The 27912-nt window shown below is 42.0% G+C and overlaps 1 protein-coding gene across 1 annotated transcript; it reads left to right on the top strand.

Moving 5' to 3' along the window:
- The first annotated feature begins 18436 nt into the window (after positions 1-18436).
- On the top strand, positions 18437-25155 carry LOC147634635 (uncharacterized). The gene is made up of 2 exons (XM_086803388.1): positions 18437-19572; positions 23029-25155. The coding sequence occupies exons 1-2, from the start codon at positions 18478-18480 to the stop codon at positions 25033-25035; spliced, it is 3102 nt and encodes a 1033-aa protein (XP_086659514.1). The 5' UTR covers positions 18437-18477; the 3' UTR covers positions 25036-25155.
- Positions 25156-27912: the final 2757 nt, after the last annotated feature.

Here is a 27912-nt window from a genome sequence, read left to right as displayed (position 1 = left end):
AATCTTTATCAAACATCTCCACATACTATATGATCTGCTCGCATATATAGTATGGCATAAGAGATAGGAAGTTTGATTGTTATATTTGAATGGAAATTTTCAAAACTTACATTTACTCTGAGTTAGAGTGGAGTTTAACCATCCGTAGATTGATGGTAGTTAGAAACTCAACAAGATTCTAGAGCATATGCTTGTGCAAAGATGTTACTCTAAGACAGAAAGTATCTCTCAACTTTGGAACTAATCCTTGTGATTCATGATTAGATTGGATCTAGTTTATTTCTCCTATAACCGTAGAGCTTTCCAAGGAGAAGTTATAACAAGTTGGTGATGCAACATGGTAGCGTAGTCTACAAATATCTAGTAGCAAAGACTGAGAACTTACGCTACTAGAGTGCTCTCTAGTACATTAGCTTCTGTGCTAATGACATGATGCAAAATCAAGGCATGAAATTTGCCTTAAGGTTTGGTTGAAATACCAAATCATGGCTTGTGTGAGCATGATCCTGTCTTTACAGAGGTCTGGCGTGCTGTACTACACGTACACACTTTGTCACAGCCGCGCCCACCTTCCTCGCCGGCACGTAATGCTAGTCCGGAGAGACTGGCCATAGGTGCGACGGGTAACGAGGCGAGAGTTAGTCTGGAGAGGCTAGCCGAGCCTTCGGGGTATAGTTTTGATAGTCCAAGTGCGGGTCACCCTGGGATTCAGAAGACCTATGCACTAGTAAAAAGACAGTTTTATTGGCCTACTTTGTTTAAGAACGTCCAGACTTATGTGCTGAAATGCAATAAGTGCCAAGTCAATAAACAGAACGTCTTAAAGTTGGAGGACTACTCCATCTGCTGGAGATTCCTCAAGGGAAATGGGAAAGCATTTCCATGGATTTCATTACCGGTTTACCCAAGACGAGTCGAGGGAATGACTCGGTGTGGGTAGTAGTGGACAACTAAACTGGCAAAGTTTATTACCACGAAGAAAATTGTAAAAATGCCAGAGTTGGCAAAACTCTTTATTGAACATCTCTACAAGCTATATGGCCTGCCCGCAGATATAGTGTCGGATAGAGATAAAAGTTCAACAGTCATTTTTGGAGGGAAATCTTCAAAAAGTTGGATACTACTCTGAGTATGAGTATGGTAGATCATCCGGAGTCTGATGGTCAAACTGAAAAGTTAACCAAATACTCGAGGATATGTTGCGTTCTTATATTAGTAAGAAGCAATCTAATGGGAAGAGTACTTGCCATTATTGGAGTTTGCCTATAACAGCTCCAAACACTCAGCGACCCGACTGGATTTACACCATTCATGTTAATGTATGGATTCCAGTCGAGATCTCCGATGGCTGTAGGCCTGGAAAAGGAGAAGATTCAATCTGTCAAGGAGTTCCTTGATAAATGAATGATATGCTCAAAGCTGCACGCAAGAGCATCCGTAGCGCACAGGATCGCGCTAACACATTTGTCGATAAAGGACGCATACAAGTGACCTTTGTAGAAGGTGACTGTATTTTTAAAGGTTCCTGCGCAGTCAGCAACCATGAAAACGGGAAAGTGTGATAAACTTTCTCCTAGATATTGCGGTCCTTTCAAAACCTTAAGAAGATTGGGGACGTAGCCTACAAACTTGAGTTACCGGAGAGTTCTCAAGTTCATCCTGTCTTCCATGTTAGTAAACTGAAGAAATCAGTTCACGGGTTAGAGAACGTAGTTTCTCTAGATATTTTGGTGGAATTGATCACTCCACCAAAGATACCACATGAACCGGAAAGGATTCTTGGGTATCGAGACAGACAAACCCGACATAAAGTGTACCAGGAGGTACTTGTTAAATGGATAGATAGGGATGAGGAGGTAGCTACCTGGGAATGCCGTAGTGCAATTTCCAAAAGGTTTCCCCAGTTTGTTTTCGAGGACGAAAACTCTTCTTAAGGGGGGGGTAATGTCACGTAGGCTGTAATGCCTATGACCGACGGCAGACCGGATGGCCATGTCCGGGGTTCAGTGGGAGAGGACGCCCATGCGGAGTCATGGGCGGCCAGGCTAGTGTGGACGGCAGGCCACACACTATATAGCCTGGGGGATGAGGGGCAATCCTCATTCTTCCTCTATGGCTGGGTGGTGAGCCAGAGGCCGTCCCCTCTTGTGGTAGTGCCCGTAGCGGCGTTACGGGAATGTAACATGTTATGTTATAGGCTTCTCAAGAAGATTATTTCCCCTCAAAATCTATTACCGAACTCATGAGCTGGTTGTTGTAAAATGCTCTCTATGTTAGGGTATGGATTACACAAAAGTACACGCATGTCCCAATGGTTGCATGCTATTTAGAGGGGCTAATAAAGATGCAACACAATGTCTACAATGTGGGGAGAGCCACTATAGGGATGATTTGCAAGGAGATAAAGTTTCCCAAAAGGTTTTGAGACACTTCCCTATCATTCCTCACATCCAACACATGTTTAAATATAAGGGGATTGCAGAACTCATGACGTGGCATGCTACTCATTGCTCGACCGATGACATCATGAGGATCATAGTTGATTCACTGACATGGCAACATGTGGAGCATTAATGGCTAGTGTTTAAACATGAGCCTTGTTACTTACGTCTTGGCTTGGGCATGGATGGTGTTAACCCATTTGGCTTCAAGTCCACATCATGGTCTACTTGGCCTATTGTATTGGTGAGATACAGCCTCCCTCCATGTGTATCAAAGTACATGACGTTTCAAGGCTAATAAATAGGTGTGAGGTGGAGGTGAAAGGAGTTTTGCTTTGGACGATGCATGACTATCCTGGCTTCTCAGAGTGCTGAGGTACCTACTTGAACTTATATGCATAATTCTTTAGCCTTTAAACTTTAATTTTAGATCTCTATCTTAATCATCTCAATTTTAAAATAGGTTTGGCAACCTCCGGACATCATGCATGTTCGATTTGTGGACCATCACTTATTTAAGAAAGACTCTCTACACTTAAGAAGGTGGTGTATGACAAACATCATTGATTTAACCCTCCTTCACATCCCAAGTATGTGCCACATGATGTCTCACCACTTGTGAGAGGTAGAGATTGGTTTGAGGCATGGAGAAGCACTCCCAATCCATCACCAAATGGGATGTCTAGACACTTAATCTTCTTTTGACTTCCATATTGTTGTGACGTGAAGATCAATCATCTCTTAGATCCCATGCATATCTCTTCAAGAATGTGACAACAAATATTTAGGACCATTTAATTGGTAAAAGAGATACAAAGGGTGCAAGGGATGACTTACAAAACATTGGACGTCTGCAAAGTGCATGGCCAATTGAAAGTAAGAGTGGCAAAATAGTGCTACCAAAGGCACCATGGGTATTAACCAAGAGTGAGTAATAAGGTGAAAAGTGTGATTGCCTCTTTTCGTACACGATGCATTCATTGAAGGGAGCCTTCACAAAGACCAAAAAGAAAGGAGAGGAATAATTATATGGCCTCAAGACACATGATTGGCACAAGATATTACAGGTATATAAATATTCGCTTATTCATTTTCTCTTTGTGGTACATAATTCGTAAGCTCATGTACTAACTTTCATTTTTTTCTATGCATAGTTTATTCTTCCAATTTCTATAGTTGGTTGTGGAGACAAGAAGGTGAGAGAGGCTATTTACAAAATGGGAAGCTTGGTGAGGTATGAATCTTCTCTTTGATTCACTAAGTTATATTTTCCATGCAAAGCTCTTGCACATGTGGTAAATAAGGGTGTATATATATAAGGGTTTCTATCTATACGAGGGCATAAAAAATCCAAATTTTTAGTGTATGTAATGGTATACATCAAGGAGTCATGCATGAAGTGCTATATTATGAATTATGTAACAAAGTGAATCCTTAGGGATTACTCAATGCATCTTATAGTTTTTTCCTTTTATCTCTTAAGTTTGCTTGTGTATGTAGGCATAGAATACTATTTTGGGCAAAATGGAATGAGCTAAAGGGAGGCTCAAGGTTGCATCTCATCCTATTACAACTTTGCCAAAAAAAATTAAGTAAAATTATGGAGCCAATAAAAGCACTTCAAACAATCCACATAACCCTCAAAAACTTATATCTAGGGGTAATGTATAGGGTAGCTTTTGAGGGTTATGAAGGTTTTATTGAGGGTAAATTTTGAGGGTTATTATGAAGGTTATGTTGAGACACCCATTTCCATATGATAATTTCTAGGGAAGCACAAAGGCTTTGTAGTTTGGGGCTTGTAAAATGTGAAGGGGATCCTAAGTGTTGGATAGTTGTGTAGTACTAACAACTTAGAGGTGAGGCTAGTGGTTAAATTAGCAGTTATGTCTCCCACCTCCAACCAAGGTTTCATAAAGGAGAATAAGTGACATGCACAATGCATACACAAATATAATTAACCGGGATGTATACCAAGCCACTCATGGATGTTAGAAATAGGTCCTTGCATTCTAATATTTGGTCAAGGATTTTTTTATAATTGATTATTTAAAAATTGATTATTTAAAAATTGATTTTTTTATAATTGATTATTTAAAAATTTTGAGTTCTAAGAAGTAAAGGAGCTTCATGCATGTTATCATCATGCAATAAATATTGGATGAAATAAAAGTGGATTACACATTATCTCCTAGCAAAGAACAAAAAATATGAGCAAGTGCTATGCTTGTTTTAGAGGATGATTTTTTGAATAACAACATAGATTTTACTCACCTTGTTCAAGTCAACATCATTAACAATAATAAGATATCATATAAAAAATGATGTTTTTTATGAGAAATACATGGTTTAGCTCTTATGAATGAATGTTATTTATGTATGTATGTGGGTGTGTGTGTGTATATATATAGAGATAGATATATATATATATCTAGATAATGAGAGAGAGAATCAATCCCAAGTGGGTAAGAAGAGTAGATGGCAAAGCTTAATACATATATTTATGATTAAACCTTCCATGGTTCTATTAAGGTTTATCTACCCTTGTGTGTGTATGTGGAGAACTTGTTTGAGCACAAAATTATCTGTGTAATCTTTAAATATATAGGCCTCAAATTAATTAAGAGGAGATAGGGAATCATGTTGAACAAAGAATAAAGAAGAAAAGTAATGTGTAGGTGGGCGATTAAAAAGTGCTTTTTTGCTGCTCAGCAACGTAATATCACTGCTTAGCGTTGTCTTTTTGCTGCTGCTAAGCAACAATATTGTGCTACTCAACAGCGTCTATAGTAGCAAAAAAACGATGCTATATGGTAAAAATATCCTGCTTTTTTTTCCACTTCTTTTACCGTCACGTAGTTTTATGTTTTTTGAATACAATAAACTTGTACTCTGAGTTTTTTTTTGTAGGTTTTTACCTTGTCTATCACCTTTACCTCTCCTACCCTATCCTCCTCAAGCTCAAGCAAGGTATGTCTACTGTTTTCCTTCATTTCCTATGCAAATGTAAGCTTTCCATTAAAGCTTTCTTATGAGTATTTCCCTTCTCTTTCTTCTCTTTTCTTTTCTTCTTTTTTCCTTATTGAAGCTTTTGACCCTAATCCTAGCTTCTACATATAGAAGCCCTAGTAAAGAGATTTGATGGAGAGCTCTCCATCAAAGCTAGGGTTAGGACCTTAAGCTATAATGAGAAGGAAAAAAAAAGATTCAATAAGTTAGGGCAAAATCTTTCATTAAGATTTCTATTAAGATTAGGGTTTTGTATATACTTTCTATTATAGGGTTACTAATACTTTTTTTCTTTATTTGGTTTGATTTTGTAGGTTATCCACACACATACAAGCCCTATAAGGTAAGAGATCTCTCCCTTTTATGTTTCCTCTTTTATGCTTTTACATGTTATAAGATTTGTAAGTTTTAAGATTTGTTATTTTTCTCCCCTACATGGATAGCATAGCTCCTCTCTAAAGGTGGCCATATGCCTTAGCCTCATGTATGAGGCTAGTGCATAAAGCTTATGCATTAGCCTTACGCATAAGCCTCATACATAAGGGTAGTGCATAAACCTCATGTAGAAGACATGCATTACCAAATGTATAAACCTCATGCATGAGGCTTATACATAAGGTTTATGCATGAGACTTTTACATAAAGCCTCATGTATAAAGCTTATGCATTAGCGATAAGCCTCTATGCATAGCCTTATACATAAGCTTATGCATGAGGCGTATGTATTAGCCGTATGCATAAGCATCATATATAAAGCCATATGCATAAGCCATGTATAAAGCCATCTGTATAAGTCTTATGTATAAAGCTTATGCATATGGCTTATGCATCAGTCGGATGATAGCTTCTGAGGACTTTCCACACGCTCTCAACTATTAAAGCCAAAGGCAACTCCTCTTTTACAAGAGAATTAGTATAGTGAGAAGATCGAGGGCTCTCCCTCCACTATAACCACCTACTCACAGATAACCACTCCTAACTTGACTTAAGCAGCATTCTAGATGGTATATAACAATGCCCCATATCTCTATGCATAAGGTTATATGCATACCCTATGCATACCCTAAGCATACCCTTATGCATACCCTTATGCATACCCTTATGCATAGCCTCTGCATAGCGTATGCGTAGCCTATGCATACTCTAAGTGTTAGATACCCGTAATGCCACTACGGGCGTTACCACGAGAGGGGACGGCCTCTGGCTCACCACCCAGCCATAGAGGAAGAATGAGGATTGCCCCTCATCCCCCAGGCTATATAGTGTGTGGCCTGCCGTCCACACTAGCCTGGCCGTCCATGACTCTGTATGGGCATCCTCTCCCACTCAAGCCCGCCGCCGTCGGTCACTCACAGGCGTTACAAGTGTTAGATACCTGTAACGCCACTATGGGCGTTACCACGAGAGGGGACGCCCTCTAGCTCACCACCCAGCCATAGAGGAAGAATGAGGATTGCCCCTCATCCCCCAGGCTATATAGTGTGTGGCCTACCGTCCACACTAGCCTGGCCGCCCATGACTCCGCATGGGCATCCTCTCCCACTGAACCCCGGATATGGCCATCCGGTCTGCCCCGTCGGTCCTCACAGGCGTTACAGTCTACGTGACATAACCCCCCCTTAAGAAGAGTTTTCGTCGTCGAAAACAAACTGAGGAAACCTTTTGGAAATTGCACTACGGTGTTCCCAGGTAGCTACCTCCTCATCCCTATCTGTCCATTTAACAAGTACCTCCTGGTACACTTTATGTCGGGTTTGTCTATCATGATACTGTAGAATCTTTTTAGGTTCATGTGGTATCTTTGGTGGCTCTATCAAGTCCACCAAAATCTCTGGAGAAAGTGCGTTCTCTAACCCGTGAATTGATTTCTTCAGTTTACTGACATGGAAGACAGGATGGACTTGAGAACTCTCCGGTAACTCAAGTTTATATGCTATGTCCCCAATCTTCTTAAGGATTTTAAAAGGACCACAATATCTCGAAGAAAGTTTATCACACTTTCTCGTTTTCACGGTTTCTGACTGCGCAGGAACCTTGAGGAATACAAAGTCACCTTCTGCAAAGGTCACCTTTCTACGTCCTTTATCCACATAAGTTTTAGCGCGATCCTGAGCGAGCGCTACGAATGCTCTCACGTGCGGCTCTGAGCATATCATTCATATCTTCAAGGAAGTCCTTGACAGATTGAATTTTCTCCTTTTCTAGGCCTATAGCCATCGGAGATCTCGGCTGGAATCTATACATTAACATGAATGGTGTAAATCCAGTCGCTGAGTGTTTGGAGCTGTTTATAGGCAAACTCCAATAAGGGCAAGTACTCTTCCCAATTAGATTGCTTCTTACCAACATAAGAACGCAACATATCCTCTAGAATTTGGTTAACTCTTTCAGTTTGACCATCAGACTCCTCATGATCTGCCATACTCATACTCAGAGTAGTATCCAACTTTTTGAAGACTTCCCTCAAAAAATGAGTGTTGAACTTTCTATCTCTATCCGACACTATATCTGCGGGCAGATATCTGCGGGCAGGCCATATAGCTTGTAGAGATGTTCAATAAAGAGTTTTGCCAACTCTGGCGTTTTAATAGTTTTCTTCCTGGTGATAAACTTTGCCATTTTAGTTAACCTGTCCACTACCACCCACACTGAGTCATTCCCTTGCGACTCATCTTGGGTAAACCGGTAATGAAATCCATGGAAATGCTTTCCCATTTCCCTTGAGGAATCTCCAGTGGATGGAGTAGTCCTCCAACCTTAAGACGTTCATGTTTATTGACCTGGCACTTATTGCATTTCAGCACATAAGTCTGGACGTCCTTAAACAAACTAGGCCAATAAAACTATCTTTTTACTAGTGCATAGGTCTTTTGAATCCCAAGATGACCCGCACTTGGATTATCATGACTTTCTTTAAGAATTTAGGCCCGAAAGTCACCAATAGTTGGTACACATACTCTACCCTTGTAGAGTAAGTACCCGTCATCAATGGAGTAATTAGTATATTTCTCCCCCCGACGAAGTTTATCACTCCCCTTTGAAGCCGTGGCAGTCAAAGGTGATGAAGGGCCTATGTCAGAACTCTCCGGCTCCAAACTATACCCAGAAGACACGGCTAGTCTCTCCGGACTAACTCTCGCTTTCCTTCTCGTTGCACCTTCGGCCAGTCTCTCTCCGGACTAGCAATTCGTGCCAATGAGAGAGGTGGTCGCGTCTATGAAGAAGTGCGTACGCGTACAGCATGCCAGACCTCTGTAAAAGATGGATCGTGCTCACATAAACCACGTAGTGACTCTAAGAAATCATTCTTGAAGACTGTGAAACTAAGTTCATTAATCTGTGGCATGCGACTAAGTGCATCTGCCACCACATTATACTTACCTTTCTGGTAACGTATCTGAAGGTCAAACTCCTGTAGAATCTCCGTCCACCGAGCTTTTCTACCCTTCAGTTCATTTTGACTTGAAAGCCATTTCAGACTTTCATGGTCCGTCCGGACCTCAAAAGTAGCACCATATAAATAGTGTCTCCATTTTTTCAGTGCATAAACTATCGCTAGTAAATCTCGCTCGTCGCGTAAGCTAAGTAGTTACGCTGCGCACGATCTAACTTTTTACTCTCAAATGCAATTGGGAGTCTCCTTTGCATAAGTACGGCCCCAATGGCCTTATTACTAGCGTATGTTTCCAAAACAAACGGCTCATTTGGATCGACAATAGTCAAAATAGGTGCAGCTGCTACGGTCACCTTGAGCTTATCAAAGATCTTCTGCTGGGCTTCCCCCCAACTAATGTTTTTTGTTTTTTTGATCATAACTGGTCAGTCAACGGGACTGCGATCTTCGCGTAGTCCTTCACATACTGTCGGTAAAACCCCGACATGCTAAGAAAAATCTGCAGTTCCTCGAGATTCTTCGGCGCTAGCCACTTGAGAATAGCTTCCACTTTCTCAGGTTCCATCTGCGTACCATGGGCGGATATAATGTGGTCCAAATAGTGAATTTCTCTTTCAAAAAATTTACATTTTCTCTCCTTCACAAATAGCTTGTGTTATCGCAATAATTGAAACATTAATCGCAAATGTGCCAAGTGTTCTTTACGCGTTTTGCTATACACAAGGATATCATCTAGGAAAACTACTACGAATTTTCCTAAGTATGGACATAAAACACTGTCCATCAGCGTCATAAAAGTCGCTAGAGCATTGGTTAGCCCAAACGGTATAACCAAAAACTCAAAGTGACCGAATTGTGTCCTGAATGCTGTCTTCACAACATCCTCGACCTTAATTCTAACCTGATGATACCCAGATCTCAGGTCTATCTTAGAGAAATATTTCGACCCATAGAGTTGATCAAACAACTCATCCATACGTGGCATAGGGTACTTATTCTTAATCGTGACTTGATTAAGAGCCCGATAATCAATGCACACGCGCATAGAACTGTCTTCCTTCTTTACCAAAAGAATCGGTGATGCCCAAGGACTCGAACTAGGGCGAATAAACCCTTTCTCTAAGTATTCGGTCAACTGCTTTTCCACCTCCTGTGCCTTGAAGTGGCTCAACCTATAATCAGGCTTGCTTATTGGTTTGGACCGAGGCATAACTTCGATGCCATGGTCTACTTCCCTTGATGGTGGTAAACCATCTGGAAGCTCTGTAGGAAAGACATCTTGAAATTCCTGCAATAAACTTTTCAAAGCATCTACGTACTTTGTTTTTAGAGTCTCTTTTGCCTTGGACTTTGTTGTTTCATCATCACATGCATGCCAAACAGGGTTTCCAGAAAACAGTGGGTCTCTTCCAAGGCTTTGTTTTCCATGTTTGACTACGCAAACATTACTTTCAGTTTCAGCTCTACGGAAATAGAATTTACAAGAGGGTAACAAGCGTATACTTGTGCTACCTGGCTGCTGCTGCGGACCGCGTGGCATAACTCGAGCGATGATATAAGTGGTGAAAAGGGGACACTAACGGTCTCCCTGTAGGGTGATGAAATTACCCCCAGACTCCAACTGTAATGTGGTGTGTAAATAACTTCGAACTAGGCTAGGACCGAGGCTATACAGCCACTCCCTGCCTAAGTAAACATCTGCTCTAGCCAAATGCATGACCTGGAAGTCAAGCACGGCCTCATAGTCTTGCATGATCAAAGGGACTCCCAAGACCACGGTATTTCATACCTTTTTATCATAACCATTGGCCAAACCAACGGTATACTCATGATCACTTGCGGTCTCTTTTAATTTCAACTTCTTGACCAATGAATAGTTCAAAAAGTTATGGCCAGCCCCATCGTCTATAAAGACAGTGACTCTACGGCCACCTATGGTGCCATACATGCGCACCATGTCATGCGGACCAACACTAGGCTGCCACATAGCTAGTGTCATTGAACAAGCATGACGCTCGTCTCACAATGACTCACCGTAACCTCTCTGAACTTCCGGCACTGAGAGGTAGCATCTGCACCATGTGCAACTGCCTAGAGGATTTACCATCGCTCTTAGGCGCCTTGCCACACTAGTGCTTGCTTTTAAGTTTGGGCAATCAGCCTTGTTGTGCCCCACTTCATTGCACTTGAAGCAACGATTTTCCTTTTGTGCTTGCAAGTATTGCTCCTTTTTGTGGGTTTCAAAACTTCATTTTTTCTTGAAGGGTCTTGGTTTTTTTTATAAAAAGACCAACAACCCCCTGACGTCCTCTCCCCTGATTTTTCACTACGGAAACCCTTTCTTTTAAACCCTGACCCCCTTTTTTTTCTTTATCCACTGATCTCCCTGCCCCATCTCGCGCACCATGGCGCTTGATGTCATCATAGATTTGCGCATACTTGATGGCCTGAGAGAGGTCCTTAGGGTGCAAGGGCTCTACATACTCGATGGCGTGAGAGAGGTCCTTAGGCTGCTGCAAGGGCTCTACATACTCGATAATTATTTGTTAGGCCTCGTTTGAAGCCCCTCAATGTTTGGAATGCATCGATTCCCTTCAACTTGAGTATGAGCTCTCTGTAGTCAGGATGTACTGGGTGAGGGTCTTGTGTTCTATCGAACACTTGTCCCATGCATCCCAATTTCTCTCTTCTTCATTGCCTAGCAAAAACTCCTTTCGAAACATTGTTTCGAAAGCTGCCCAAGTGGTAGGGCGAGTGGTAAGACTCATCCACCACTTGTATGTCTTGCCAGACAATAAGAAACTAGCCTCTATGGACTGCACATGACTAGGCTGCTTACGCAGCTCATGAATGTCCGACCATTTTGCTAAGAACATATTAACAGAATCCTTGTTACGCTCTCGTTCCTCGCCGCCAAATCTAGGCAACTTAAAATCTTTAGTAACGCCGAGGCTGCCTCTACGGGCGACCTCGCCAGGCACTGCGGCCTGTCCTCCCGGGACCACAGGTGAGGCTGCGCTGACGCGTGTCGCAAGCGGGCGTCTATCACGAGGAAGAGGAGAAGATGTCGAAATAGCGGACAACATGTCTAGGCGTGTGGAGATGCCCTGCAGCATCGTGACAACGTCATCCTGGACCCTCTGTAAGGTCAATTGCATGTTAACATATCTAAACATCCCACTAGAGCGCTCCGTCTCCGTGAATATGTCAGCAGGGTCAGTAAGGTACTAGTCAAAGTTGTGGTCTGCCAAGAGGTCATCGTCCCCCTCGGCGATGTCAGTGTCCATATAATCCAGCTCTCGGCCGGAGCGGGGTCAGCCAGGTCGGCGGCCTCTAAGGGCATGCCAAGGTCAAGGGTAGGATCACAAGACGTGGAAGGCACCTGCGGGTCACGAGACGTGCCCGGAGAGCACCCCTCCGAAGAACAAGAGACGGCCAGCCAACTCGGTTGGGGTAAGGCCCGCGACCGAGGAGAGAAGTCCTGAAAAACCTACCAGACTAGTGGGTGGGGACACATTGGGACGGGCAGACATTTTTATTTACTTACAATGTAAACAATGCAATAAACTAGAAATACACAACAGAAACATCGGATTATCCCTTGCCGGGATTATCCCTCCCCAGCCGAGCCGAGAGAGAGGATCCGTTTTACTTTACTTTCATTTTTAATTTTATTAAAAATGAACAATGAAAATATATAAAAAGATTTTTTTTCTCTTCTTCTGGCCGCCTACAATGCTGGTTGGCTGGCCGCTACTTGGCTTGGCTGGCCACGTTGGCTGCCGGCTGCTCTGGTGGCCGCCGCCAGCTGCTGCTGCTGTAGGCCACCCATGTACGCTGGCGCCTAAGGGCTGGCCGCCTAAGGGCTGGCGCCTAAGGGCTGGCCGCGGCCGCCCGCTGGGCTGGCCACCGCCCCAGGCTCTTCGCCCCTCCCTCAAACGAGGGTGACATTGATCCAGCCAATCGCCCCCCCTCAAACGAGGGTCGCGAGCCTCCAGCAGGGTGGTTGCAAGATCAGGGTGCCGAGTTTTGTCCACTCAGGCACCCTGTAAACAGTAAAAAAACAGGCATTTATTTACCTTTAGTGGCTAATCTCTCCTAGTAAATGAAGGAATTTCGTTTCAAGTTCTTTTGTTGGAACATCATATTCAAAGTTAGAAATATAGTTGCATAATTTGATTAAGCATTAGATAGTCAAAAGTCCTCATTTTCTTAGGTACAAAGTCAATGTATACACACTGTCCCAAATTTGAACTGATTCCATAAAATGCTAATATCTTTTACATATAAACTCATATGAGATTCCCACTTTGTACCTTAGATCTTCACATAATATGGAGCTTAACTTGATTTTTTGAGAAAATTTTAAGATATTTGTCTATTTTCTTTAGATATTTCAAGGTCTTTAAAGTGTTATAATATACGCCACTTTTTGTACCCACAATAGCTACCACTTAAAATCCTCAATCTTGTAGATCAAAAGAGTGGGTAGATATTGAGACATTAGTAGAATGTGGTGGTTAGTAAAAATTACAAATCCAATGGTTGGATTTTTAATGATCTCTTTTTCAAAATTCTTCTAGACTATCAGAAGGCCTGCAAATATTAATAATCTAATTAGTAAAATTACATTTTTGATGTGAATCATATAAAACCTATAGGGACTAGTGTGCTTGTAATGGTGCATCTATGGAAAAATAAATTGGATCACTCTAAGTATGGAAATATCATTTTTTTATCATTTCATCCTATTTTTGATTAATTTTGATTAATTAGACTAATTTATATTAATTTAAGTTATATTGGGTTAATTTAAGGGAAAACATATTTTCTATAATTTTCTTGATCTCATTTTAAGTACCTTGCCCCCCAAAACTTGCTCTCCAAGCATTGTCCTAGTCCAGCATAAACTCGATAAAACTGGACACCCTGATCTTGCAACAACCCAGCAGTCGTGGGGCTGGTCTTCGCCCCCCCTCCTGACCAGTAGCATTTATCTTTGGAGGGAAGCAGCTCAAAGATGGCCACACCCTAGCAGACTACAACATTCAGAAGGAGTCTACCCTCCACGTGGTGCTCCGCCTGGGAAATGCCCCCGCTAGTAAGGAAGCTCATGCTCGAAGTTGTCTTTGGAATCTGAACTCGGGTGCCCTCCAGCCATTTTCTTCACAGACGGGTGGTTTCGCCCCCCTTCTACACCAGGCGATTTTCTCTACACCCTCTAATTTAGGCGAAAAGCTCTCTTTCGCATACAGGCCGATGCTAGTTACTCTACAGTCTCTCCTCCACCAAAACGAAGTCGTTTTTTGCAGACAAGCTTGAACAGCAAAAGAAAAACGAAAATTGCTTACCTGCTCTGCAGATTCGCTTTGGTGTGTGCTACCGAGAGAGAGTGAGAGTGAGAGAGAGAGAGTGAAAGAGAGAATTCTTCCCTTCCATTTTTGGCCGCCTCCCTATACACACTCCATTGTGGAGATAAGGATGAGGAGATAAATGGTTGAAAACCATTGAGTGGTCACCGGTCATGCGCGGACCCTGACGACCCCATCGAATCGACGCTCTGATACCAGTGTTAGATACCCGTAACGCCACTACGGGCGTTACCACGAGAGGGGACGGCCTCTGGCTCACCACCCAGCCATGGAGGAAGAATGAGGATTGCCCCTCATCCCCAGGCTATATAGTGTGTGGCCTGCCGTCACACTAGCCTGGCCGCCCATGACTCCGCATGGGCGTCCTCTCCCACTGAACCCCGGATATGGCCATCCGGTTTGCCCGTCGATCACAAGCGTTACAAGTGTTAGATACCCGTAACGCCACTACGAGCGTTACCACGAGAGGGGACGGCCTCTGGCTCACCACCCAGCCATAGAGGAAGAATGAGGATTGCCCCTCATCCCCCAGGCTATATAGTGTGTGGCCTGCCGTCCACACTAGCCTGGCCACCCATGACTCCCCGCATGGGCGTCCTCTCCCACTGAACCCTGGATATGGGCATCCGGTCTGCCGTCGGTCGTCGGGCGTTACAGTCTACGTGACACTAAGAATACCCTAATACCCTTATGCATACCCTATGCATACCTTAGGCATACCCTTTGCATACCCTTATGCATAGCCTATGAATAGCCTATGCATACCCTATGCATTGTGTATGCATAGGCTATGCATAGCATATGCTATGCATAGGGTATGCATAGCCTATGCATACGCTATGCATAGGGTATGCATAAGGCTATGCATGTGCATAGTCTATGCATACCCTATATTGCATAGGCTATGCATAACGTATGCATAGCCTATGCATAGGGACCATAGGCTCTTGACATAAACCTAATCCTCGGCACCCAAGGGTGCAAAAACACAAAGAGAAGCATAAACAAAGAGGGCTTACCTCTACTAGCCGAATCCGTATGAACTGCTATGTGGCCGGAACCCTTGTTGGTTGTTTGCTTGAATAGACCTACAAAAAATTATCATAATAAATCAAAACATTAGCTCATTAGGTCATAAGCACTATGAATAGGTATGGATAAGCACTATGCATAGGCTATGTATAAAGCCCTATTGCAATAGGTAACATGCCACACCATTCGGTGACATCGGGTAGAGTGTGGAAGGTGGCAAGGCTTCATATGGAAAGCATGGCTGAGACTCATCTTCCCCAACCAATGAATGAGGTCCCTCCACCATTGCCACATGAGGAGGAAGAGAATCTCATCATGGACGACATGGTGGTGAATTTAATGTTAGTACAAACTATATAATGCAATATAGTCAGAGGAAAGGCACTTTTGCATGGAGCGTGGATTTTAAAAGAAACACATTTAATTGTGGTGTGATGGCAACTTTTGGGCAAGAAAGTCTAGCTAGCAGAGATGATACCAATGTCATAGAGGATAATCTTAAGTATTGTGGAACTATTCAAGATATTCTTGAGGTTGGATTTAGAGCATTTAGTCTATTCATCTTTGATGTCAAATGGTTCAAGGTGATATATAGAGGTGCTAAGCAACCATGAAGAAACATCCAAATGGGTTCTTTCAAATTGATTCCACCAAGACACCTTCGTACTATCTCAACACGTTAGTAACCCAACCAATCCTAAATTAAGTCTTAATGTAGTATAATAAAAGTGTAACTTCTTTGCTTTGTGATATTAGGTTGTGTTTCATGCCGATCGAATTGATTTAAAGTGGTGGTATGTTATACAAGTTTTCCTTTGTTCAAAACATATCTTTCAAGATCAAGATGTGGAGGCTGAATCTCTGGATAAGGTGTAAGTACTACCTCAAATCGGCTCATTGGAAGAAGAAGAAAACATTTTGGATGGTGCTAATGAAGAACATGAGGAACATCAATCCGAAGAAGATGATGAGTCACCTATCAATCATGACAATGCTTCATTGGATCATGATAGTGATATTGATATGAAACCCCGTCTTTTCATTTTAGAGCTTCCATTAGATATAGACATTGATAGAGCAACACATATGGACTTATTACAAGATAGGATAGATTCATGATCTTGACATTGTTTCGTTGCTCAAAAGTATTCAACTTTGTTTGTTTTTTTTTTGCTCGAAACATGGCTCCAAGGGTTTTATTGGATGTTTTTTCTCGGGGGGGAGGGGGGTCACTCATAAGTATGTAAGCGTAGCACATGGGTTCAACAGAAGGAATTTTTAAAATCCCCATTTTACAAATTTTTTATATATAGAAGGGTACCATTTAAAGGGGACATTCCTAGGTTGGATAGAAAAAGGGTGTATTTTATTCATGAAAAATTCACAAATAAGGGATTTTTAAAATAGGCCTTGAACGCATGTGATACAGAGGGTTTACATATAGTGAACCTCCTCCCGAGGTTTTTTTAAACTATATATCATTTTCTATGTGTATGTGACATGTATTTTTAAAATTCAGCATCCAACAACTCTCTGAAATTTCATGTAGTGAAAATAGCAGTGTAATTTTGCTGCTATTTTCGCTATTCAGTAGTAGCGAAATTAAAGTATAGCAACAAAATTTTGCTGTACACAGGCACTGCTCTCACAGCAGTGAAATTTTGTTGTTAACAATACTGCTCAGCAGAGCGAAAATTCGCTGCGGAGCAACGAATGGAATCCCTGACATCCCGATAAAAAAAGCGCTACTATGCCCTAGACGTGTTGTAGTAAATTCTTAAAGTTAAAATAAGCGTCTAAAAAATTGTTGATTTTTTTAAAAAACATTGTTCTTGTTTTTTGACACTTATTTTGACTTTTATTTTGACCCCCGCTATCTGTCACTTCAACATGCAAATTGTCATTCAAAATTTGATACTTTTTGGTGGTGGCTAAATACCTTTCCATTTAAAATTAGAATGGACCGACTAGGCCATGCATAAAATATAAAAGAGGCTCCACCTCCTCCTCATTTAAACCCACATTTGCATGTGTACATGGAGTACATGGCCCATTTTCCTAGTCCACTATAGCTTGCCACCATGGTTATCGATAAAGAAGGGGCACCTATTACTTTCCTTGATAGTTCCAGGGAAGCTCTATGCCCTTGATTAAAATCTCCATAACCATTCAACCTTTGTCCAAGAGTGCTTTTGTCTTCTTTATCCCCTCTGAATTTTTTGTGAGCTTCTCTATTTTCTCCAAGTACAAGTATCCATAGCTCGGATACCACTGTCCACGAGACATTATGTGCTTCTTGAAGAATTAATCAAGCTCACATACACATCAAGGAACAAAGCATGGACTTGAATCAAATTGACAAGATTAAAGAATAACATAAAAGCATGAAATAGAGATCGACACACTATTGGGTGCAATCTCCCCCCTTATGCATGCAACTCCAACTTTCACGACAAGAATATTTTGAGAATTGTATTCAAAATATAGTCCATGGAACTAATAATAGTTGTACGTACAAAATACGGCTTAAATGCTTTTCGACTTTCACAAAAATAACTCAAATACTAAAGCTTGTTCACATACAAGCGTGCATATGAGAGAATACATGAAAGGCCAAAGCTTTGCAACTTATAATACATTAGTAAAAATTTGTTAGGCAAGTCATTGAGGTGAGATTCACTAATCAACTATGCTACATTTGAAATTTAGTTGCAACACAATACTAATTGACTAATCTTGCATGATCCAATGCCCCATGGATATAGTTTTTAATAATTCTTTATATGTTCCCTACGATTCACAAGAAGTATTACCATGTGTGCATGGCCCGCAATAATTCTGTTTGATTGCAAGGTGGGCTGCGCTGCCGTATTTTGCATATAATACCTTGCTTCGCGCTGAGCCGCCGTCTGCGCTGCTACAATCGCCACCTTGCCTCGGACCATGTAACGCCACGGACACGGAATCGCTTGGAAGAAACGCTAACGGACGCTGCTTGATACAAGCGATCAGGCATCTGCAGAGCATGATTGACAAGCAACCCATCTGCTCAAGGCGCTCTTTTAAGTCGTACACAAGCGGCGCATCTGCAGTGCATGCTTCTCATTGACTCATTTGAGAACATACAAGCAACGCATCTGCTGCAGTCGTTCTATTTCATCCCGTTGCGCACGTTTTGACTTACCTATCTAGTTGGTTAAAGCCTGCATTTTGGCCGCCACCAACCCTCATGCCTCCTCGTGAGCAGCCCTCTTCCTCTGAGCCGCCACCTGAGCAGCCCTCTTCCTCGGAGCCGCCACCTGCAACCTTCATGCATCCTCCTCAGCAGCCCTTTCCTTCCCAGGCGCCACCAACCTTCATTCCTGCTCCTCAGCTGCCTCCTTCCTCTCAGCTCGGAACCTTCGTGCCGCCGGATCCTCAGCCACCCCCTTCCTCTCAGCTTGGAACCTTCATGCCGCCCCCTCATCAGCCCCCTTCCTCTCAGCCACCACCTGTAATGCCTCCTCGTCCTCAGCAGCGCTATTTCTCCCAGCCGCCACCACCGCCACCACCGCCACCTCCTCCTAAGCACCCTTATCCTTCTCAGCTGCCACCTGCAACCTTCATGCCTCCTTCCCAGCAGCCTTCTTCCTCTCAGCCGCCACTTGCAAACGTCATGCCTCCTCCTCAACAGCCGCCACTTGCAAACGTCATGCCTCCTCCTCAACAGCCCTCTTCTTCTCAGTCGCCACCTGCAGCCTTCATGCCGCCTCCTCCTCAGCAACCCTCTTTCTCCCACCTGCCACCTGCAACCTTTATGCCTCCTCCTCCTCAAAAGCCCTATTTCTCCCAGCCGCCACCTGCAACCTTCATGCCTCCTCGTCAACAACCCTATCCTTCTCAGCCACCACCTATAACCTTCATGCCTCCTCCTCCTCCTCCAATGCCCTATCCTTCTCATCCACCACCTTCAACATCCATGCCTCCTCCTCCTCAGCTGCTCTATCCTTCACAACAGCCACCTTCAACATCCATGGCTCCTCCTCAACCACTCTATCCTTCTCAACAGCCACCAATCTTCATGCCTCCTCCACAGCTGTCGCCCTATCCTTCTCAACTACCACCAACGTTCATGCCTCCTCCTCAACAGCCGTATCCTTCTCAACTACCACCAACCTTCATGCCTTCTCCTCAACATCCCTCTTCTTCTCAGCCCCCACCATCGGTGCCGCACTCTGCCTCTCAGTCGCCGCAACTCATGCCTCCTCAACAGCTAGCTATGGAACAGCAGCAACATCCACCACTATGCATGCTTCCATCTAGTCCGCAGTTGCCTGTTTCAAGTGTAAGTATAACTGTTTTACCTTCTCTTGCAGCAAGTAAGTAGAGATGTAGAGAAACACAATTATCAAAGTAACATTCAAATGAGACTGAGTGAAGTACAAGTGAAGTGACATGATAAGGTCACTTACATTTACACTCACAATCGGGGAAAAAACCTCCTAAGGAGGGAAAAAGTGCCCCTCTCTATTATGAGCCTACACCCATACATGACTACCATATAAATGGCTATAGGTCCCCTCTATGAAGTGATGATATATAAACATGTATAGGGATCATATGGATAATAATCCCCAAATGGCAAAGTAAGACCAAAGCTTTGCAAAAAGCTTTGAACTTCTCTTGTGAGAGAGCCTTTGTGAACATATCTATTGCCACATTGTCATGTGTAGAGACATATGCCACGCTAATCTCTTATGTAATGAGCCTCTCCCTGACATAATGATAATGCATCTTAATGTGCTTTGTGCGAGCATGAAACACTCAGTTTCTCTCAATGCACTTTGGCTATTAGTAAAGATGGAGTTGGGGTATTGTTGTCCAACAACAAGATCTTCTAAAATGCATCTGATCTATACACACTCTATAGGCTTTCTAAAAGCTATCATTTACTAAGCTTCACACAGCTCACAGTGGCCACCATCAACTACTTTTTGTTACTAAGCAACGATATGCATGAATCACTAAGATGAAAGGAAAAGCCACTAGTGGACACTCACGTATAATAACATCCAACTCAATCGGAGTCACATGTGGTTGAATATCACCCCTCTTAGCATAGAATAGTCCAAGGGATTGAAAGTATTAGAATACTTACTTGGAAGCCTACCAATGCTTACTTTTGAGGCTATGCATAAACCTGCTTAGCTGGGAGACCCCAAATCTGAGTGTCTACCCTTGTATTGTATAGATGAGGATGCTAATGAAGTGAATCTGCATTAAATGGTTCACCTACATTCTAGAGACTGAGCCTAGCAGCTGTCTCTATTGGTATAGCTGTCTCTATTGGTATAGCAACACTCTTACAGTCTTCAAGACCAAACCGTGTGAGCAATCTCCATATGTGCTGCAACATCACAATACCATCATCATGCTCGTCATTATATAAATTTTATGCCCAAATAACAATGCAACGAGCCTATATCTGTCATCTCAAATGACATATGTAATTCAAGTTGAAATCTTCTTTCTCGTTAGGGCCTGCGAGAGAAGCATGCCATCAATGCATTCTCTATGTAAAGAGGAGGAAGAATTGTACAATGAGCAAAAAGCAATTCTTCATGTCTTTACATAGAGTATATGTTGATGACATGCTTCTCACAGTCCCTAATAACAAGCAGATTTCAACCTTCAGGCTGAATCACATATGTAATTTGAGATGATAGATCTAGGCTCATTGCATTATTATTTGAGCATACAATTTATGCAGCAGCGATGAGCGTGATGATGGTATAGTGACAGTACTACAGTACATACAGAGATTTCTAAAATAGTTTAGTCTTGAAGACTGTAAGAGTGTTGCTACACCAGTAGAGATAGTTGCTAGGCTCAATCTCTAGGATGTAGGTAAACTATTTAATGTATCACTTTATATGCCCAAATAATAATGCAATGAGCCCAAATCTGTCATCTCACATGACATACGTAATTCATCCTAAAATTTGAAAACTTCTCCCCATTAGGCATATGAGAAGCATGTCATTAACGTATTTTCTATGTAAAGAGGAGGAAGAATTATTTTTTGGTCACATCATTTTAACGATGACCAAAAAACAATTCTTTCTCCTCTTTATATGGAGGATACCCTCAGTATGAAACTATTTCAAAAATGATTTGTAAAAACCAAGTATGCTTTTATCTTCTCATACCATGCTCTGAGAAGGCCAAATAAAGATTTTCTTAACCTGCATACTTTAGAATCATGTTCCTTTTGAATAAAACCATGAGGCTGCGATCTTCAAAAGATCACCATTCAAGAAAACAGTCTTCATATCCAATTGATGTATATTTCATCCATGATATGCTACCAATGTAATAATACACTAGATTATAGTCATATGAGATGTGGGGGTATGGTCTCATCATAAGCAATGCCCTTCTCTTGAAGCATAACCCTTTGCAACAAGCATTGCCTTTGTAAGCGATCACACTACCATCAGCTTACACTTACGTTCATGAACCCACTTCGTACTAATGGTCTCTTTACCCATGAGGTAAATCTACCAATTACCAAGTGTCATTTTTAAGGATTGAGATGCACTCATCTTGCATGGCCTACATCCAATCATTTTCTTGTTCTTTCTCAAAGGAAATAGGTTCCTCTTCATTTCATATATTGGCAATGAGAGCATGATCCAAGCATGCTCCACAAAAGAATAAGATGCATGATGAGAATGTGCATGTGTCTTGCTAGACAAAGGAATAGCTAATTTTGCTATCCCACAATGTAATTTGTGACCAACCATTTTGGCACCTTATTGGATGCATGTATGGCCGTCCTTTCCTCACCTACTACATCATCTACAATTGTTGATCTGTGGGCTGAAATTCAAGCCGATTTTAGGGTGATCTGTAGGGCCCTAAAATTCAAGCCGATTTTAGGCTGATGATGCTAAAATTCAAGTTGATTTTTAGCCATTATGGGCTAATTTGTAGCACCTTGTTGACTATTCATTTGATCCACATAGGGATTTTGTTATCATACAAAGGTAGGAGTATATGAAACATGTCCTATGAGGCTACATTTTCTTGTTTTTTACATAAAAGCATAGGCTAAACTAAGTTCTCAACAAAGAAAACATCTCTACTGATCGAAATTCGCCTTGTGGCTGGATGGTAGACTTTATACCCTTAGCTTGATCGGTATCCGAAAAAAGTATATTGTATCACCATATCATCATTATCATCATGCTTATTGCGTTGTTTCTCAGGAATAAAAGCATAAGCAAGACAACCAAAAACATGCAAATGAGCCACGGATGGAGAGTCCCCATTCATGAGATGTAGTGGGCAAGATCTCTCCCTTTTTCCCTCTTTTCTCTGGCCATAGCCAGTTTCGTGAGTGTGAAAAGCGCACCATTCAAGCTTGCTCCGGAACCATAGCGCACCATTCAAGCTTGCTCCGGAACCATTCGATCTTTGACAATTTGAACTTTTAGAGGGAGACCCTTTGCATTTTTCATTTGGCAGCATGAGTTATTGGCTTTTAAATTTTAAGTAGAGTCCTTTGTACATTTTAGAGATTTTAGATAGAGATTTTAGAGGGAGACCCTTTACATTCTCCCCATGAGGTCTTGGCTTTTCAAATTTCATGTTATACATTAGCCTGAGGAGGTATTGTGAACTTTGAACAAGTTTTCCTCCAAATATGAAATGTAGAAAGAACTCTTGAAAATGTAGAGCAAAGCCCCGGAAATATCATAACGTTTTCGCACACTTTTGGTTTCAATTTTTTACTCAGGTCCAACCACTAATACCTCATCAGCAGCAGCAGGAGGCTTCCTCACAGTGGTCACAAGACGTGCCTGCACAGCATCACCAGGCTTCATTTGAGCCACCGCCACCGCCACCGCCACCGCCATTTCCGCTTTCTTATGAGCCACAGACAGGAACGCCTCCCCCTCAACAGATTTCATACATCATACCTTGGCGGCCGCAGCCTTCTGCGCCAGCAACTTCTCAACTGGATCTGCAGCACATGCCTAGCCAAGAGCAGCAGCAGCAGCAGCAGGGCATCAGTGCTGACTCTCAAGAGGTGCCTGCTATAAGGCCACAGCAGCAGGCTGCAACTCCAACGTCTGATCAGGCAGGGTTGCCATATAGTACACCATTTCAGCAGAATCCGTGGCTACAGGCTCCTTCAGCGTTGGGGCTTTTGCCATACGTGCCAGCTAGGCCAGCAGAGGTGCAGGGGAGCACACAGGAGTCGATTTGGGCATGGCAAAGAACCCAGCATCAACTGTTCTCTGAGCAAACACAACAGGATCAGTTATCATGGCAATACCAAGTGCGTAGCTGGCTGTTTTGGGCAGAACCTCCGTCATTGCGGGAACACTGGGTAAAACAAACTCAGAGCTTGCCCGCCATAATCCCTCGACCCCTGCAGCATCAACCACGACAAATTAATGCAAAGGCCAGTTACGAACCCGTCCGCTTACCAATCGGGCCCAGCTATTGGAGCGAGATCGATGAGACCTCCTTCAAGTTCAGTCAAGTGGGGAAGCTTTGGTGCTTGAGAGTGTTTCTCGATCGCTCTGGCAAGAGCTTAGATGAGCTTATCTGGTCTTGCATAGGCCAATACCCTCACAGTGCCTTCTCCGACCCACCTCTGACATTCTCCCCATCCACTCTTCAACTCATTCAGTTGCTTGACTCTGTCTTCATTCTGGCGCTCCTCGTCTTCCTGCATGTCTCTAATGCTCTACAGCTGCATGAGCGGAGGCTCGACCGCTTGATCTTGGGAGATTACCCATTTTCGGTCTACATAAACATCCTCATTCCCATTTACAAGCTCTTGAGCCCACCCATTGTAAATCATGATCTTCTTCTCATTGGAAACCAGGTCCCGCTTTCCTACCTCAAAAACCTGTCGAAGCTTCTTGAATTTGAGAACCGCATATTTCCCATTTCCCTCCTCTGTTTTGCAATTGGCATGGGCCCTTTTCATGAAGATTTGGCACCAATAATTCGAAAGCATGGGCTCAGTACAACAGGTTCCCCTAAGATTGATGCCTTGATGGGATGCAATCATCTATTAGAGTGTGTGTACAGCGCATCATGCACTACCATACAGGAAACAGATGCAGGTTCAACAACAGCTGCTACAGATATAGCTACAGATACAGGCAGCGCCAGCTCGAAAGTGAGCCAGTTTACTGATGTCCTTCGTACGAGGATTTCCATCCCCACAGCAACAGAGCTACGCAAAGTGGGCATTATACTGAAAGTGGCCACAGGGAACTGCGCTGATTCAGTGAGCTACCAGAAAGCCAAGACCAGTATAGGCCATGGTGTGATTGAACTGCCAAAGCTTGAGCTGGACAGATTCACAGAACTCTCACTTAAACGCCTGTTACAGTACGAGGGCAGCTCAGAGAATGTCACAGGAGACCTGCTCTCCTATGCCAGCCTAGTGGACTCCCTCATCCAAGGCCCAGAGGATGTACAGGTGATGTGCGAGGCCGGCGTGCTGGTGAATCGCATAGGCAGCAATGAGCGACTGGAAAAGCATTGGGAGGATATTTTGCCGGACGGTGTTGGCTACCTCAATGATAGAATGCAAAAGTTGGCGCAGGATCTTACCATCGACTACACCGATCAATGGCGGGTCATGTTTTATGAGTTCTATTCCCTCTTTCTGTCGAGGCCATGGTTGGTGCTCTCCACCATAGCCGCCATAGGGTTGCTCGTGATGACAGCCATGCAAACGGCTTACACTACAATGGGTTACTACGAGCCCCATCCCTAAAGATGGCCACAACTACTTGAGCACATCAATGGTATTATTTTTTGTGTATCACAATAATGTCCAGAGCAATAATTTCTGTATCACAATGAAACATCATAATACAAAAAAACTGTTTCAAATTGTTTTTCACGTACATTCACCTACTTGCAAATCCATACTCTCAAACTTAGAATGTACTAAATGTATCAAGATTGCACTATGTTAACTAACATTGAATTGATTTTTCAAGGGTTGTGATTCAAACAACAAACAATTGTCCTTGTTTAGAATGCATAAGTTCACGATTATTTTGTGCACATGTGTGTGTGTCCTGCTCACCGATGGGATATCTTTTGAAGAAGGAAACTATGTACTTTTGAGGATTGGAAAGAGATGCTAATAGCCTTGCTTCTTGATTAGATTTGCAATCACATAACTCTTTTCATATTAGTCTTCTTAGAGCTTTCAAAAGAACCTCTACCTTTCCATTGAGTTTATATGAAGAACCTCCTTTGTTTGTTGATAGATAAGAACTTATTCCATATTCAATCATTGACCATTAGGAGACTTCCACAAGAATGTTCAAGGAATGTACATACCAAGCATCTTATGACTTTCAAGAACCATCCAATTGAAGATGCTACATGGATGTCTGAGCGATTTTTTTATCAATATCCAGATCTTATCCATCCATATCAACAAACATGCAATTGAGATTAGTTGTAATCCAAGCAAGAGAGAATGTTACATGTGACGTGTACTCTCTCTCTCTCTCTCTCTCTCTCTTTATGGTGCATTGAAAATGCCTAATATGTCCTCAAGGGGTTCACTATATGTAAACTCTCTATATCATGTGCGTTCAAGGCCTAATTAAAAAACCCCATTATCTGTAATTTTTTCATGAATAAAAAACACCTTTTTTCTATTAAATCTGTAAATACCCCCTTTAAATGGTATCCTTCTGTATGTAAAAATTGTGTAAAGAAGGGATTTTAAAAATGCCTTCTGTTGAACCCACATGCTACGCTTACATATTTATGAGTGACCCTTTCTCTCTCTCCCCCCCCCCCCCCCCCCCCGAGAATATGTCATTGTATTTAGCTCAATATCACGTGGGTGACTCTATTTAATACTTGATGTTGAAGCTTGCATTGATTTATATTGTTGTATTTGTGCTTGTATCATACATGTGACAGATGATTTGTTGAGCGAGTCCAAACAATTCCATATTCACATGCTAGTAGTTGGTTGTCAGTGAGTTTAGCTAATTGTTACCCTTGGGGGGTGCACTACTAAGAAACCCTATGTAACACGTGTGTTCAAGAAGTATTTAAAAAACTCCTTACCTGTGAATTTTTTATGAATAAAATGAACCCTTTTTCTTTATAGACTTATAGGTTTTTTTCCAAAATTAATTAAAAACTCCCTTCTGTAAGTTTACCTTAAATTTTTTGATTAGAAAACCCCTTCATTTGAACTCACGTGGTATACTTACATATTTTTAGGCACGAAACCCGGAGTTGCTACTGCATGCTAGTATTATTTTGTTTTGTGATTCCAATTTGTTTGTGACCGAACATTGTGGATTGTATTGAGTATAAGCTATGAGTATAAGGATGGCGATGATGGCACTAAACATGAACACCTACCTAAAGTGTTTGGATTATTTTTTTCTAAGTACATGTGTGCATCATTCTGGTTTTACTATGGTTAGGTCCATTCTAAATAGTTGTTAGGCAAAGGTTATATTATTTTTGATACCTTAGACATTGGAGAAAGTTTATTTTTGTGAAAGAAAAGTCTAATTTTGAAAAAAAGCTCTCTATTAATGGCTTAAAGAGGTTTTTTTAAAAATTGATGTGAATATCGTGTTCAAAGGGAGATTACACCCAATCTTTTGTTTTTTAGTATTATCTTATGTGTTTTGTTTATACTTGGTGCAAGGTTTAATAAAGCATTTAGAATATTTCCAAATTCTTCTATTTTATTGGTTAATATGGGCAAGAAAAATCTCCATATTCAAGATCCCTTGACATCATGATCATATAATGAAGTCACGCATAGTAAGTTATGTAATGTGTGTATAACAGCTCAGTGCACAATACAATATTTTTGGGGCATGGCCAAAAGTTGCATGCATAATAAATAATAGTTTTTTCCATGCAAAGCTCTTGCACATGTGGTAAATAAGGGTGTATATATATAAGGGTTTCTATCTATATGAGGGCATAAAAAATCTAAATTTTTAGTGTATGTCATGGTATACACCAAGGAGTCATGCATGAAGTGCTATATTATGAATTATGTAACAAAGTCAATCCTTAGGGATGACTCAATGCATCTTATAGTTTTTTTCCTTTTATCGCTTAAGTTGGTTGTGTATGTAGGCATAGAACACTATTTTGGGCAAAATGGGATGAGCTAAAGGGAGGCTCAAGGTTGCATCTCATCCTATTACAACTTTGCCCAAAAAATTAAGTAAAATTATAGAACCAATAAAAGCACTTCAAACAATCCATATAGCCCTCAAAAACTTCTAGGATTATATCTAGGGGTAATGTATAGGGTAGCTTTTGAGGGTTATGAAGGTTTTGTTGTTATGAAGGTTATGTTGAGGCACCCATTTCCATATGATAATTTCTAGGGAAGCACAAAGGCTTTGTAGTTTGGGGCTTGTAAAAATGTGAAGGGGATCCTAAGTGTTGGATAGTCGTGTAGTACTAACAACTTGGAGGTGAGGCTAGTGGTTAAATTAGCAGTTATGTCTCCCACCTCCAACCAAGGTTTCATAAAGGAGAATAAGTAACATGCACAATGCATACACAAATATATTTAACTGGGATGTATACCAAGCCACTCATGGATGTTAGAATTAGGTCCTTGCATTCTAATATTTGG

The sequence above is a fragment of the Cibotium barometz genome, chromosome 10 (genome assembly GCF_041138505.1).
Source record: "Cibotium barometz isolate CiBa-2024 chromosome 10, ASM4113850v1, whole genome shotgun sequence".
In the NCBI taxonomy this organism is placed as follows: Eukaryota; Viridiplantae; Streptophyta; class Polypodiopsida; order Cyatheales; family Cibotiaceae; genus Cibotium; species Cibotium barometz.
This window is presented reverse-complemented; position numbering and strand designations above follow the sequence as displayed.